The 14908-nt window shown below is 33.3% G+C and overlaps 3 protein-coding genes and 1 pseudogene across 3 annotated transcripts; all 4 read right to left on the bottom strand.

The window, feature by feature from the left end:
* On the bottom strand, positions 1 to 1789 carry LOC114421736 (BTB/POZ domain-containing protein At3g09030-like). Its single transcript, XM_028387799.1, has one exon. It carries the CDS (start codon positions 1634 to 1636, stop codon positions 224 to 226), a length of 1413 nt encoding a protein of 470 aa, XP_028243600.1. The 5' UTR covers positions 1637 to 1789; the 3' UTR covers positions 1 to 223.
* A 2296-nt stretch (positions 1790 to 4085) lies between these two features.
* LOC114421733 lies at positions 4086 to 9727 on the bottom strand (annotated as a pseudogene).
* Positions 9728 to 10106: 379 nt separating this feature from the next.
* LOC114421734 (probable glutathione S-transferase) lies at positions 10107 to 11932 on the bottom strand. The gene is made up of 2 exons (XM_028387797.1): positions 11546 to 11932; positions 10107 to 10643 (listed from the first exon to the last, which is right to left on the bottom strand). The coding sequence occupies exons 1-2, from the start codon at positions 11858 to 11860 to the stop codon at positions 10272 to 10274; spliced, it is 687 nt and encodes a 228-aa protein (XP_028243598.1). The 5' UTR covers positions 11861 to 11932; the 3' UTR covers positions 10107 to 10271.
* Positions 11933 to 12668: 736 nt separating this feature from the next.
* Positions 12669 to 14386, bottom strand: LOC114421735 (probable glutathione S-transferase). The gene is made up of 2 exons (XM_028387798.1): positions 14034 to 14386; positions 12669 to 13228 (listed from the first exon to the last, which is right to left on the bottom strand). Exons 1-2 carry the CDS (start codon positions 14349 to 14351, stop codon positions 12866 to 12868), a joined length of 681 nt encoding a protein of 226 aa, XP_028243599.1. The 5' UTR covers positions 14352 to 14386; the 3' UTR covers positions 12669 to 12865.
* Positions 14387 to 14908: the final 522 nt, after the last annotated feature.

Raw genomic sequence — 14908 nt, 5'->3', positions numbered from 1 at the left:
TGGATTTAACAAAAGTATAATATATTAAGATGGCATACATAGTTAACAAAATGCAGCAAATACTGCCCCATGTTTTGAAGGCAAAGAAAGTTCAGTGAGGCATTTGTCTATACACTAGTATCAAAGTTGCATGAAGTCATGGTTTATTCATCGCTTATAAAAAAAAATTACATTTTATTCGTGTAATGCTGAAATCCTAGCTAACTAAAAATTTGGCTCACTGTCACAAAACAGAAATTGCTCCTGCAGAATGAGAACTCTCCCACACTTCAATACCCTCAACATCTTCCCTACTAACAAACAACCTATCCCCACCACCTTCAATCTTCTTTATAACCCCTCTCTCTGAATCCTCCCTCTTATCCACAAAATTCCTCCTAAAAAACCCTTCAGCATTTCCCTCACTATTTTCCCTTTGTTCCGCCCTTGACCAAACCTCCAATGCTCCTTCTCTAGCCACAAACACTTGCCCCCTATAACAATGCACCACACTATTCCTCACTTCACCACAACTCACCAAACTAGGGTTCTTCTCTTTCATATAAACCCAAGGATCGTCCTTCAAAAACCGCATATCCGCCATAGCCAAATCCCCGGACTTAGAACACAGCTTGAACAGCAACAACCCTTCCACGTCCGCCTCCACGTCAGCAAACGAATCCCCAAACCTGCTGCTCCGTCCCGAACCACCAGGCTCGTTTGTCTCCCAGACCACGTCCCCGGATCTCGGGTCCCACAACCGGACGTAGCCGGAGTAACCGAACGCGCCGCCGGTGACCGCGCTTCCGACGAGAACTCCGGTCGCCGGAATCCACGTCAGCTTTCGGGGAACCATGTTCTTCGCCTGGTTCCCTGATTGCCGAGCGAACTGATTCGCGATCAGAAGCTTCTCCTTATCGACTTCGATTATGCAATTCTCTCTGTGCGGACAATCGAACGAAGCGAAAACGGAGTTTGAGGAGCTTGTTATGGCGTTGACGCTGGCTTTGAAGATTCGAGGATCGAGCGGATCGGTCCAGTGGACGGATCCAACGTGGCGGCTGCCGGAGAAGTTGTAGAAGTGGAGGCCGGTGTCGGATTTGGACCCGACGGCGGCGATCTCGGGCCAGACTCTGCAGATGGAGTCGATTTCGTCGAGGTGCGTGCGGACGGTGGCGGCATGGGTGAGGATGGGATCGTAGCAGGAGATTTGGCCGCCGTGGGCGATCCAGACGCCGCCGGAGGGGGAGGCGACGAAAGAGGAGGGGAGGCCCTCCGAGGCGGGGCGGAGGGAAGCGGAGAGGGCCGCGTCGATGCCAGAGAAGGGGGGAGGGGCAGCGGCCGCCCGGAGGTGGGAGTCGATGCCGTAGAAGAGGGCCTCGTCGGCGAGCTCGTGCTTGGAGAAGCGGCGCGCGGCGGAGGGAAGGTGGGAGGTGCGGAGGAGGGAGAGGAGGACGGAGAAGATCTCCGGGTCGCGGTCGATGAAGACGGGGCTCGGGTCGGCGGATCGGCGGTTCGAGAGCGCGAAGAGGAGCGAGTCCGGGCCGCCAGAACGGAGCGTGGAGAACGTCGTCTCGAAGAGCTTTCCGCCCACGTTTAGTTTGATGCGGTCGCTCGAAGAAGGATTGGATTCCGCTGAAGTGCTTTCTTCCTCCATAGTAGAACAACAAGATTAAGAACTAGAACAAGAGATTGAGGTTAGGCTTTTCTTTTGTTTTTCAACTCTTCTGTCTAGCAATAACAATAATTTCGAGTATTTTGTTTTTTGTGTATTGGGTTTGCAAGTTGTCATATTGGGACGACACTTGGTTTCTGGGGGTGGATAAGTGAATTGGTCCGTCCTGTCTAAGGTTCATTCGCATAAGTTTACATTGATCGTGGATTGGGTGAGTCCGTCCTGCTTCTTATAAGGATCAAAAAATTGGCCCCGTCCCGTAAATTTTGCGGGTCAAACAAATCGGTCCACTTGGTTTTAAAATAATTTCAATTTTAATAAAAATACAATACAATCAAATTAATTTCAATATAGATGTAAATAAAATCTAAATGATTAGTCCATTACATCAATAATAATGTCTTAACAAAAGAAAGAGTCATATAACTCCGCGCATGCGTGGGACTCCTTGATGGAGAGAGAAAAAAAGGTGAGGAGAATCAAATATTCTTAGCGTGTTATAATGATAACTGCTAACTATGACTGAGCTATTTTTTATGATAAAAATATATTGAAATATCTTTAAAAATATTTATTTAATAATTATTTTTAGCTTAAATGATAAGAATTGATATTTTTATTATTTATGACTTGGAGATATGAAAATGATAGATTAAAAGAAAAAAAGATCAAGAATTATCACTTATTTTTTTTATCTTAATCTTTCTGTTATCTTTTATTTTTTTTATCTTATCCTTTTTTATTTTTATCATCTTTTAATTTTAATCTTTTATTTTTATCTTTATCTTATCTAATATATTTGTTTATTTGTTATTTTAAAAGAAAAGTTTAAAATGAAAAAGAGAAAATCAAACCTACTACAATTAAGTCAAAGTCACACAAATCAAACCTAATGCGGACTACGGACAACCCGCGAACTCCACAAGCCAAACCCATATAGTCAATGGATTAAGCGGGACGGATCCAAAAATATGACATAACCCTAAACAGTTAAAAAAAATTTATCCGTAACCCACGCAGACTGTCCCACGGGCCAGTCCATGGACCTGGATCCATTTACCCACTCCTACTTAGTCGTGTTTTGACAAGAGGGATGAAAACACAAATCTAGAAAATGATAAGAATAATAGTAAAAAAGGATTATTTTTTTATACGGTAGTTAATTGAATAATTTATTTTTAACGAATATCTTCTCTTTTTAAGGGAACAAATATCTTCTATGCGTTAATTATTTGGTATTAATTTGTTTAAGTAATTTTGAGAAACCTTCACTCATAAAAAAGGTTCACCTATTTTAATTAGATTTTAAGATGCGGTAAATTTTGATGTAATTTCTCATTATATATCTAGTGAGTGTTATATATATATATATATATAATGCATACGATGTACTTTCCAATTTAGGAAATTTTACATCACATAAGTCATCCACAATTCTTAATTTGTATATTTGGTAAATATTTACAGAAAATTGTGTCTCATCATCTCATGTCATATATGCCATGCATTCATAATTCTAATTAGTGTTTAATTGACAGGGAAGATGGAAGGGCGTGTTAGATTATCCTGTCTCACCAGGATGCGGATGAAAACATACAAGATTATTTATCGGGTTTGTGGGAGAATGTTTTTTGAAGCTTTTTTTAGACAGAATTTGTCAAGACAAATAATTAGTCTCAGACCAAGTATGAGCAACTCAAGTCCCTGCAGAACTTCAATAATGAGAGCAAAACCACTAAAACCTTGAAGCTTCTTAATTTGCCTGAGTATGCCTTTTTAACACTAGCCTTTTTGGTAAGTAATTTTTAATATTTTTTATATATACAATAAATAAGTAATTTTTAATATTTTTTCTTGAATTGACAATAAAAATCAAGAATCCAAATCAATTGTTTTTATTTATTCCCTTTCCCATACTTTACATTCCTAGTGAATTGTTTTTATTTATTTCCTTTCCCATACTTTACATCCCTAGTGGGTGGTGGCTAATTTTTTTTTTATCAACTCATATATATGATATTAGTTGTGTTTAAAGTTTGAAATTGAGTGAATATCTTTCTTTAATACTTATTTTATAAAAACTTAACGTGTGGACATTTTCTGATTTATTAAATTTATTGAAATCATTTCAATGAAAAGATAACAAGAAAGACACAATTTATTTTTGAAAACTTAATCAAACAACCTTCTCAACATAATAATAAGAAAACGTCTAAATAAAATCCACAAAATTATTCCACAAGTTTTAACTTAAAATATAAACTCCACAATCTCGTTAGTGGCGTCTGCAGAAAATATTATTCTAGTTTTTAGTTCACTGGACAGGACACCACCACCTTTTGATCCATACAATTACTCCACGAGTTTGAACTTGATGGCTCCTCGTTAGACCAGAACTTGACGGCTCCTCGTCCACAGCAAATTCTATTTGGGTTTTCATTTTGTGGGACAACACCTCTTTATTCTTAGCTACTAACAAGATTTTACAACCCTTGTGGTCATTCCCAAAGGGTATTCCAATCTTGGCCAAGTTGATTTGAGCTTGAAGATCATGAAGGATGATAAGGATGTTGTCCTCCATCTTAATCCTCTCACACAAACGGGTAGCTCTTTCCACTAGAGTTTTCTGATGGAGTTGTAGACCCAATGCGTTCCCAAGTTCTCCTTGAATTTTTTTCAAATCTGACTTTTTCATCACGCATGTCTTCACAACCACATTAAACAATCCGTCCCTCTCAACTCTTCTGGTGACTTTCTCCACTGCATTTTCCGTGTTCGCATTACTCGATCCATACATCCCAAGTATGCCAATATTTGGTTGTCTCAAAGCCGTCATTATATCATTCAAAATTATGGTTGTGGATTCAGGGGGCATGATACTCCCGTGACGGCCTGAACTGAAATCTAGTTAGTAGTAAAATATATATAAAAAAACAACTGATCACAGAGCAATTATCATTGGTATCCTATTATTATTAAAAATGATATATGTATATATTTTTTTAAGGTGATACTATAAATAAATATTTGTATGTTATTTGGGGAAAGGGAAGCAAGTCCACCCTAACATTAATATTCCGTTCCTAGGACAGGATATTTTTTTCACTCCTCAAGTTTATTAGGAAAATTGTAAACATTATTTATTCTATACCAATAATTGAGGTCGTGGAATGAGAAATGAAAAGAAAAAAGAAACAATAATTAATGTGATAAAAAATAAATAAAAAATAGAAGAAAATGAAATAAAAGAAAATAACTGTCTTTTATTGTCATTCGAATCTCAATGGCGCCTTTCTCCGCGACCAAAGATGGATCTATACGGAGAAAATAGTTGTCTTTGATTTTGTAAGCATAAGAAAATAGATAAAAAAAAAATATATTATTATTAATTTATTTATATATTTTATTTTTAAGTAATTATTTATAAATTTTATTGTTTACTAGATATGAATGGAATGGGGTATTCTTTCAAATCCCAGAGTTTATTAGGAAAATTATAAACATTTATTCTATAAGAAGAATTGAGGTTGTGGAAAGAGAAATGAAAAGAAAAGAAAAATAATAAATATATATAATAAATGATGTAAAAAAAAATAAAGAAGAAAATAGATGAAAATGAAATAAAAGAAAATAAAGTACGTGTTTGTAGGTATCCTTACCCGAGCCAGCATTAGCGCCGCATTCCTCCTCCTTTTGCAAACACAAATTAGACATTAGAGAAGTGTGTTATGTGTATGAAAACAAAAAAGGAAATGAATAAAAATGATAAAATCCACTGGTTAGCTAGTTACCCAGGGGTTCATCATCATCATCATCTATTATATGAGGCAGGCAATGAAATTGTGTTTTCTGGCAGCTGCTATTTGATCGATCAGTTTTGTTTGCTTGCTTCTCTCCCTTCCTTGCTCCTTTTACGTTTTTATAATGCAACGCCGTTGACTCTTGAAGCTTAATTCCTGGCAAGGATAACATATGAATGTCATTTGCCCAATTTTAAAATCGGACCCCATGCCAGCTCAATTACTTCCACAGTTGATAATCCAATTGACAGATGGATTGAAAAGCAAACAAGCTAATATATTTACGTTCTTTAAAAAAAGGCAAAATATTCACGTTAAAGGCAGGCAAAATATCAGACACAGAGCAAGTAGGCATAGAGAGTCCAATTTGAACCCAACTTGATCCAACGTGAACTTAATCAGAAACAAAACCAAAATCTCTGCGACAGTGTGACCAACCATGGTTGTATCTAAGCCCAAATTGAAAAACCCATTTAGTTACCACAATTCCACTGCATTTCAATAAAAACGTAAATTTATGAGTACAAACTTTTCCGCCAATGAGGAAAGTAAAAAACACAAGCACACCAGAACTCAAGATCAGTCAGAGTTATAAGGTTGATTTGATGATAAAAGAGAAGAGAGTTTAATTCTTACCACTAACAAAATATTAACAATTAAGGATTAACATTTATTGATCCAACAAAAGAATCCAAGACCAGCAACTAACGAGGTCTGGTTCTGGATAGACCTATAGAATCAGCAAATAACCAATTATACAAGTCCTGAGGAGAAACATCAAAAAGCAAAAGAAGCAGTAACATGGACCCCTTTCTTTGCTAAACCATCAGCTACAAAGTTTCCTTCCCTCAAAGTATGCTGGAAGGATAAGCACCAATCTTTATCCATGAATGACCGAATGGTGGTCACCAAAGCTGCTCGGGGATGAGTGATATAAACACCAGTTGAAATAAGCTGTAAGGCCATGGAAGAGTCTGATTCACAAATCAAATTTCGAATGCCCCTGGTCCACGCAATGTCGGGTTGTAATGTACTAATTTTGCAGACTTATTTATATAATACCTTTTTTATTTTATAATATTACTTATTAATTATACATAACAGAACAAATAAAATTTATAATCTTGGGACTGTCGGGTTGTAATGTACCATATATATAGTAGTGATACATCCAGAGGTGGTCTGTAATAGCCAAAAAACCCAACAGACAAACTTAGCCAGTATGATTCCCTCCTATTCGTATTCTATTAAGCCAATCCAATATCTGGGCCTATCACATGTACGTGGACCATATAAGAAACATATAGAGGAAGGAATAGATCTAAATTAAACCTTGAACCAGCCCAGAGAAGTTGAAGAAAGTGCCTTTCTGCGACTGCTGTAGTAAACAAGCATCTTGTCTCTTGGGGGCAAGTTGTCCTTGATCACAGGGTGGCTGAGAAAATTGGTCATCCATGCAGTGATGGCTGGAAATTTCAATGGTTCTATTATCAGCATCGATCCAACTTCCTCCCAAACAGGAATCCAGTAAGAGATCCATCCTAGTGCAATGTCAAGGTACCCAATATTGTCCCCTCCAAAAAATTTCTTCCCCTTAATCTCTTCTTCTATTTTCTCCATTAGTTCTCTGCCTACTTTCACAGCGTTTTGTTGGTCATCCCCGCTGGTACACATAGCAATCCATGCTGCATCTATTAGCTGTTATATACACACAAGGCAGCCATTGAAAAATAAGTTAATAGTAATACATACATGGATGACATTGAAAAATAAGTTATTGACTAGAGTTTTACTTATGTATATCCCAAAAGAAGTAGAAAAATAACCCTCTCTCAATGCTTTCGTTATCCCAATTAGACATTTTTAATTAATATGCTTTTTTCTCCATTTTTAGATTCACATTTCTCTCATTACTCCTGCAACTATGTACCATTTCAAACTTTCATCTTTTTATATTTATTTTTGTGTACTTAATTTTCTGAATTGTCTACCCCTATAAATTTATCTTTTATCTATATTCTTAAATTGAGTTTCAATTTTTTTTAATAATTATTAATAGTTAAAAATAACTTTATATTATTATTTAATATATTTATTTGTTATTAACTTTAATTATAATATAATTTATAAATTAGAAATAATTATGTATGAAAAATTTTAATTATAGAAAAATAAGTATTTATCTAATGTAAAGTACTAGTTTTTAATAATTATTAAACTAAAAATACCGTTGATGGGACTTTAAAAAATAAAAAAGAATGGGGCCATGGGAGTATCTATAACTTATAAATTAGCTTTATAAAAGTTAGTTAGTTTCAATAATATGATAATTTGTTATTCACAATAATATGAGAATTTGCTATTGTCTCTACTGTTTTTTTGGGATATATTGGATTACGATTTTAAAAGATTGTTTTAGCGTAAAAAAAAATTGTGAGTTTTAAAAGATTTTGTAAGAATTTAATAATTTTTAATTTTTTTTAAAAGACTTTTATGATTAGGATTTTGTAATTCAGATTTTAATGATATGAATTCATAAGATTTCAAATAATATTATGAATTTTTAAGATTTTAAAGAACTTCATGAATTTAAAAAAAAAAACATTCAAAATTATTGATAAAAAATTCATGAATTTTCCTCATGTACTACTTCAAATAAAACTCATCGTATACAAAAGAATCTTAAATTTGTTACATAACAAATCAATTTTTCCAAGCATATTTACAAATACAATAAGTTCATTTTTCTTTAATCATCAATTGTATTAATTTTATAAAAACTATATACTAGCCATGTCTAGCAATAGCATGAATACTTGACATCATTCCCACAATAACGATTTCACTAGAAAAATATGTCCAACAATTATTTCAAATCACATTTATATATTTATCCATTTATATATTATTCCCACATTTATATATATTTATCCACTTATATATGCTCAACTCCTTAGGTTCACTAAAATTATATATTTTTCATGTTGATATATATCCATGTTCATTTATATGTAAGAAGGTAATTAAGATATCTCAATTGCAAATTCAAAGAATTGAGAAGATCTTTCATATCACACATTCTAAGAAATGTTATCATTGGTCCATAGAATAAAAAATTATAAATGTCTATCACTTTTAACAAAAAAAAAAAGGAATTATGTATGATGGAAAAGAAAAGCATGTTGATTGGCAAGAAAATAAAAAAATAAATAAAATCTCACAAAATCTGAAAAGTTTTGATGAGATTATTTGTTGTATATTTTCTATTAAAAAATCTCATAAAATTCATCATAAAAAAGAATTTATCAAAATTTGATACTTTTAAATAATAAAATACTTTTTTTTAAAGTAAAAAACTTAATTGAATATCAATAAATTTTATTAAATTTCTTAAAAAATCATAATAGTTTTAACTAAATATTACAAGACTTACTTTTATTATTTAAAAATCTTGATTTGAATACCTCACTACTTTCTTAAAAAAATATTTTAATTTTTTTTTAAATCCTAAATAAATACACTCTAGTAAAAAAAATTAAACAAGAATTGGCCAATAAAAACTATGCAATAAGCTGAATGTATTTAGGTCCCCAATTGGAAACTACAAGTTTGCTTTTAATGCCGAAAATAAAAAACTAAAAATAGTTGAAGGGAACTTGGTAAATTACCTTTTGCTCCGCCGAATAAGCCCAAAATCGAGCAAGTGCCCTTTGATAGGGATCTTGAGGCAAGAGTGGACACTGCTTCCATGTTTCATCTACGTATTCAACGATGACAAATGACTCAGCGATGGGTTTCTGGGCATGGACAAGAACCGGGACCTTCTTGTGAACCGGGTTCAACTCCAGAAGGAGATTGCTCTTCTTGAAGATATCTTGTTCTATGTACTCATACTCTACACCCTTCAGTTTCAAGGCCCATTCAACCCTTTTCCCAAATGGACTCGCAAAAAAGCTCAACAGCTTCACTTCCTCGCTTCCCATCTTCCTCACTTCATAGTTGCTTCCTTTCTTACTTTTGCCTCTCTTTTAATAGTGTGTTGGTGGGTTCTTCTCGTAATTTATGCAAATTATCAGTGCAATTAATTTGGTTGCATCGTGTGGAGACAAGTTTGACCCAAATGGACTTCGTTTCCAAATTGGCTTCCACCTCTGACTCAAAATAAAATACCCTCATACTCTTGTGCAGTTGATTCAAAGGAAGTTAAGGTCTTCTTATTTTTAAGTTAGCATGTGAATTTCACTTAATTAGAACCACGGTTGCATCGTTTTACTGTTTCTTGACTTTTGGGGGACAACTGAGGCTGATTAATTCGACTTTTTCTTGTCTTTTTTTTTTTTATTGTCATAACATGATTGTGAATTTTGTTAATGATTAATTTTTGTTAGATGACTTTTAGTGAGTTTTCTTTTCTAATTTTGTCTTTTTGTCTGAATATAACCAATGTTTATATTTCAATCTGATAGGATGTGGGGGTTTTAGGTACATTCTGCGGTATTTGTTTACACCTCTCTCTCTCTCTCTCTGTGTAATTTCTTCAATTATTTACCTCATCAAAAATGTTATATAGGATTTGTTGGCATGTGCTGTAAGATGGATCACTTAGGCAATGCAAGAAAGGTATTAGATAAAATGCCCAGATAAAACGTTGCTTCGTCGAATGCAATGATTTCAGGCTTATCTCAGAGTTCAAATCCTTAATCGTTGATGAAAAGTATCACAAAAGTTAAAATAAATTCATAATTTGTTAAAGACATCTATGTGACAAAAGGGAAACTTTACTAAATTTGAGTCCACACACACATGGAGGAACAAATCTAATCCTTGACCAAGTTACGAAAGACGGAAGGCAAGTTGTTCTTGCGATTGTGGTAGTAAACAAGCATCTTATCTCTTGGGGGCAAGCTGTCCTTGATCACAGGGTGGCTGAGAAAATTGGTCATCCATGCAAAGGTGGCTGGAAATTTCAATGGGTCTATTATCTGCATTGATCCAACTTCCTCCCAAACAGGAACCAAGTAAGCAATCCATCCAATTGCAATATCAAGGTACCCAATATTGTCTCCTCCAAAAAAATTCTTTCCCTTAATCTCTTCTTCTATTTTCTCCATCATTTCTTTGGCTTCTTTCATAGCCTCTTCTTGTTCATCGCCGCTGGTAGACATTGCTACCCATCCAGCCTTCCCAAGCTATTATATATAAATATATAGAGCAAGAATTAATTGGAAAATAAGTTGTTGAAAGTGTGGTTTTGTATATCTCCCAAAAAAAAATGGTACAAAATAAGTCTATTTTTTAATCAAACATTACATTGCAGTTGCACATTGTGATTGTACATGCTTGAAATTTGAACTTCACCCGAATTTCGTTGGTATTTTTTCGGATCATCAATGATTATTCGTCAATGACAGGTACATGGTCTTATGGTTTTGTGAAATGATCATTTGACACAGCAAGGAGTATATATATCTGTGGGGGGGAGATTATGTGCGATATGATGAAAAATAATAGGGTTAACCATCTTTTTAATTCCTAAATTTTTTATGATTTTTGTTTTTAGTTTTCATTTTTCATGTTCTTACTTTTAGGATTTTTAAGGAATTAAAATAGAGAACAGAAAAAAGGTTAAAAAACCAAAAATATGAACTATATAAAATTTAAAGGACTAAAAATAAATTAAAAAAATTCAAAGACTAAAAATAAAATTTTAGAAAATTTAAGAACTAAAAAATTAATAAACCGAAAATAAAATAAAAAGATTATCATTAAATCATCATCCTGCCTCACAATAATTGTTATTTGAAAGCTTCATACTTCCTTATTTGTGAGGTAATATTTAGAGCTGGTCTGTTTTAGTTATAAAAGTTGGAAATTGATATAGATAATCAACATGATAGAAACACATAAAACAACACTATTTTATTCAGAAAGGAAAGAAACATCCTCATTCTCAGTGTCCATCTAACCATATTTAAATTGTAAAAAATGGTGCAATATCTTTTTAACAGACTTCCCATCGTCAAGTGGAATTTCAAAGTTGGTTTAACAAACAAAAGTAAAAAAAAAAAAAAAAGGAATTTGATGAAAATACCTTTTGTTCAACACAGGTTGCCCAAAATCGAGCAAGTGCTCTTTGATAAGGATTGTGAGGTAACAATGGATACTTCTTCCATGTTTCATCAATGTATTCAAGGATGATGAATGACTCAGCGATGGGTTTCTGGGCATGAACAAGAACCGGAACCTTCTTGTGAACCGGATTCAACTCCAGAAGGAGATTGCTCTTGTTAAAGATATCTTCTTCAATGTACTCGTACTCCACACCCTTTAGTTTCAAAGCCCACTCAACCCTTTTACCAAATGGACTCACCCAAAAGTTCAACAGCTTCACATCTTCGCTTCCCATCTTCTTCTTTCAGGGCTTCACTTCCTTCTCTCGATGCGTTTCTTTTTCTAAATTTATGTGTTGGTTTGTTACTTTGTTTGGTTATTTTCGTAATTTACGCAAATGATGAATGTGTCGGCTGGTTCTTTTTTATATCAAAAGTGGCATTAGGGTGGAATTTTTAATAATTTGGATGTTAACTTTCCAACAACTTTTTTTTTCTCAAAATAAAAGGAAACAAATTGTTTTTTATTTCACAAAAAAATTGTTTTTTATAAAAAAATTAATTACACATTTTACAACTTAGTTCATATTTTTTTTTTATATAATTTGTCACCTAACTATTTTACTTATATATTTTATGACCTTGATTTTCATAATTTTGCATATTTTATCTTTTGGATTAAAATTTACATTTTTTTAAAGTTTGGATTAAACTTAAGTTTACAAACTGATGCGTTTGCAAACCTATCTCAAATTTAAAAAGTGATACGAGCATATTTTTTTAGCACACTCCTTTAAACATGTTTTGTTAGAAGTATATTTTTTAGCATATTCCTTTAAATATTTTTTTTAATTAGTTAAAATTTATTAAAAATAAAAAGTATCACTAAATATTGATAATAGTAAATAATTGGCATTTTTTGTATCTTTGATTGGCATTAACTTAGGCAACTTTTCTGTCCATTCAACTTTTTTTTCAAATTATTAATTCAAATGTTGAAACTTTATATATATATATATATATATTCAATAACACAGTCCTTTTTTTTAATACTGAGAGATATGTACGGGAATGACGAAACCAAAATGTAAGGTAGATCTTTCATGGTTCTCTGAAATCCTCTCATAAGGCTTATATATAATTTATTTAACAGCAGAGATGATTAACAACCCAAGATAAACGTATATAATCTGCATTAATACAGTTGAGTCAATCCCTATATCTTGGAATATAATTGACTCTAATAGGTTTTTCCCTCTGCCTATAACATATTGAATTAGACATAGAGGAAAAAACATGAATCAACGACGAAGAGTAGAAGAAAACTCATTTTTGCGACGGTGGGAATAAACGAGCATCTTGTCTCTTGGGGGCAAGCAATCCTTGATGATAGGGTGGCTGAGAAAATTGGTGTTCCATGCAGAGATGGCACAATGTTTCAATGGGTCAACTATTTGCATTGACCCAACTTCCTCCCAAATGGGAAGCCAGTAAGGGATCCATCCAAATGCAAGGTCAAGGTACCCAATATTGTCCCCTCCAAAGAATTTCTTCCCCTTAATAATCTCTTCTTCTATTTTATCCATTACTTCTTTGGCTTCCTTCACACTCTTTTCTTGTTCATCGCCACTGCTACACATTGCAACATATGATGTCTTCACAAGCTGTTACATATTCATAAAACAGGCGTGGAAAATGAGTTATCAAATTTATATATAGACCATGTGTATGTATATATTACCGTAAAAGCTAGAGGGAGGGGTTTTCTTTCTTTCTTTTTTTTGGCTTACTTCATGTTGCACGTTGGAATATAAAATTTTAAAAATCTAAACTATATATTAAACCATTACCTGATTTTGTTGGTTAATGGAAGCTAGTTTTGTTTTTAAGTCATTGTAAGTTTTTTTTTTTTTTGGTTCGATTAATGGTAGTTGTGTAAATCTAAATAATATGCACATGGAAAAAACTGAAAGCTCATCTCAGTTGTGGCCTTTTATGTTGCTTGGTACATGACCAAATTTGATTGACAGTAAAATCATTGTCGTGTACCTAACAATAAGGAAAAATTCTTCGTTGTTGGGCCCAATTTCTATGTTGGTCAATGTGGGTTTCCAAAGAGTCAATTTAAAGCCCAAACATTTTAATTATTTGCCTCTTCTTTTTATCGGTGGTCTGTTATTTTGCATTCATTGAGAAGAAATTCTTATACGTATTAAGAGGGAAAAGGGAATTTTACTTTCTCGGCACTCAACGAGGAGTAAGGTGCATACGATATGAAGGAAATTAAAATATATATTATTTAAATAAATATAATTAAAAAATAAACAAGGAAAATTTTCTTTGATATGAATTTATTCTTAATTCATTACGAGGGACTGAAGGTGAGTGGGCAATTATCTCCTCTCTATAAGAAATTTACACCTAAAAAATGAACCGAATGAACAAGAGAAAGAGAGTGTGACAAATTACCTTATCAGCAACGGTACCCCAAAACCGAGCAAGAGCTCGTTGATAAGGATGTTGAGGCAACAGTGGATGCTGCTTCCATGTTTGGTCGATGTATTCAACGATGATGAGTGACTCAGCGATTGGTTTCTGGTGATGAACAAGAACCGGAACCTTTTTGTGAACCGGGTTCAGTTCCAGAAGGAGATTGCTTTTGTTGAAGATATCTTCTTCTACATACTCGAATTCAACACCCTTTAGCTTCAGAGCCCATTCAACTCTGTGACCAACTGGACTCAACAAAAAACTCAATAGTTTCACATCATTCTTACTTCCCATCATCTCTATGTTTCCTCATTTTTATTTTCTTCTATTTATTCTTAGGTTATGTGTGCTGGTTTTCGACTTTTCTTAATTCTCTCAGACGACAATTTTGACTAACTAGCATTAAGAAGATATTACAAAAATATATACCAATATTCTTATTACCTTTTTCCTTGCTTTATTTTTCTTTTTAGACGGAAAAGATAATAAACGATGAGGTGTCTATCTTATTATTTACTATTGTAATTGGAATATTACTATTTGTGTTGATTTTATAAACACTGGAGTACTGATTGTATGGTCATATATAATATGTTTTTAAATATTGGTAATCTAATATTTATGACTTTTTTATGTATGAATATTATTAAAAATGTTTTAGATGATATTTCTATATCTATATTTTACTATATTTTTTTTTTATTTTTCATCCTATTTTTATTTTTCAGGTTAATTTGCCAATTTCCAATTTATTTGTTTTTCTTTTTCCGGTTTTGGCAATGCCAAACTGTCGTTAAAAAAGGATGTGTTAGGATTAGGAAATTACTAATTGCCTAGGATTTTTAACCTACATT

Source organism: Glycine soja, chromosome 8, assembly GCF_004193775.1.
Source record: "Glycine soja cultivar W05 chromosome 8, ASM419377v2, whole genome shotgun sequence".
NCBI lineage: Eukaryota > Viridiplantae > Streptophyta > Magnoliopsida > Fabales > Fabaceae > Glycine > Glycine soja.
Note: the sequence above shows the minus strand (reverse complement) of the source record. Positions and strands in the feature narration are given on the sequence as shown.

Bases quoted from the DNA above. Each gene is read 5' to 3' on its own strand.
- LOC114421736 (XM_028387799.1), bottom strand. From the start codon at position 1,636: ATGGAGGAAGAAAGCACTTCAGCGGAATCCAATCCTTCTTCGAGCGAC.
- LOC114421734 (XM_028387797.1), bottom strand. From the start codon at position 11,860: ATGGGAAGCGAAGATGTGAAGCTGTTGAACTTTTGGGTGAGTCCATTT. The intron at 10,644-11,545 runs GTATTTTCATCA...TATATATAATAG, and splicing joins CAACCTGTGTTGAACAAAAG to CTTGGGAAGGCTGGATGGGT.
- LOC114421735 (XM_028387798.1), bottom strand. From the start codon at position 14,351: ATGATGGGAAGTAAGAATGATGTGAAACTATTGAGTTTTTTGTTGAGT. The intron at 13,229-14,033 runs GTAATTTGTCAC...AATATGTAACAG, and splicing joins GGGGTACCGTTGCTGATAAG to CTTGTGAAGACATCATATGT.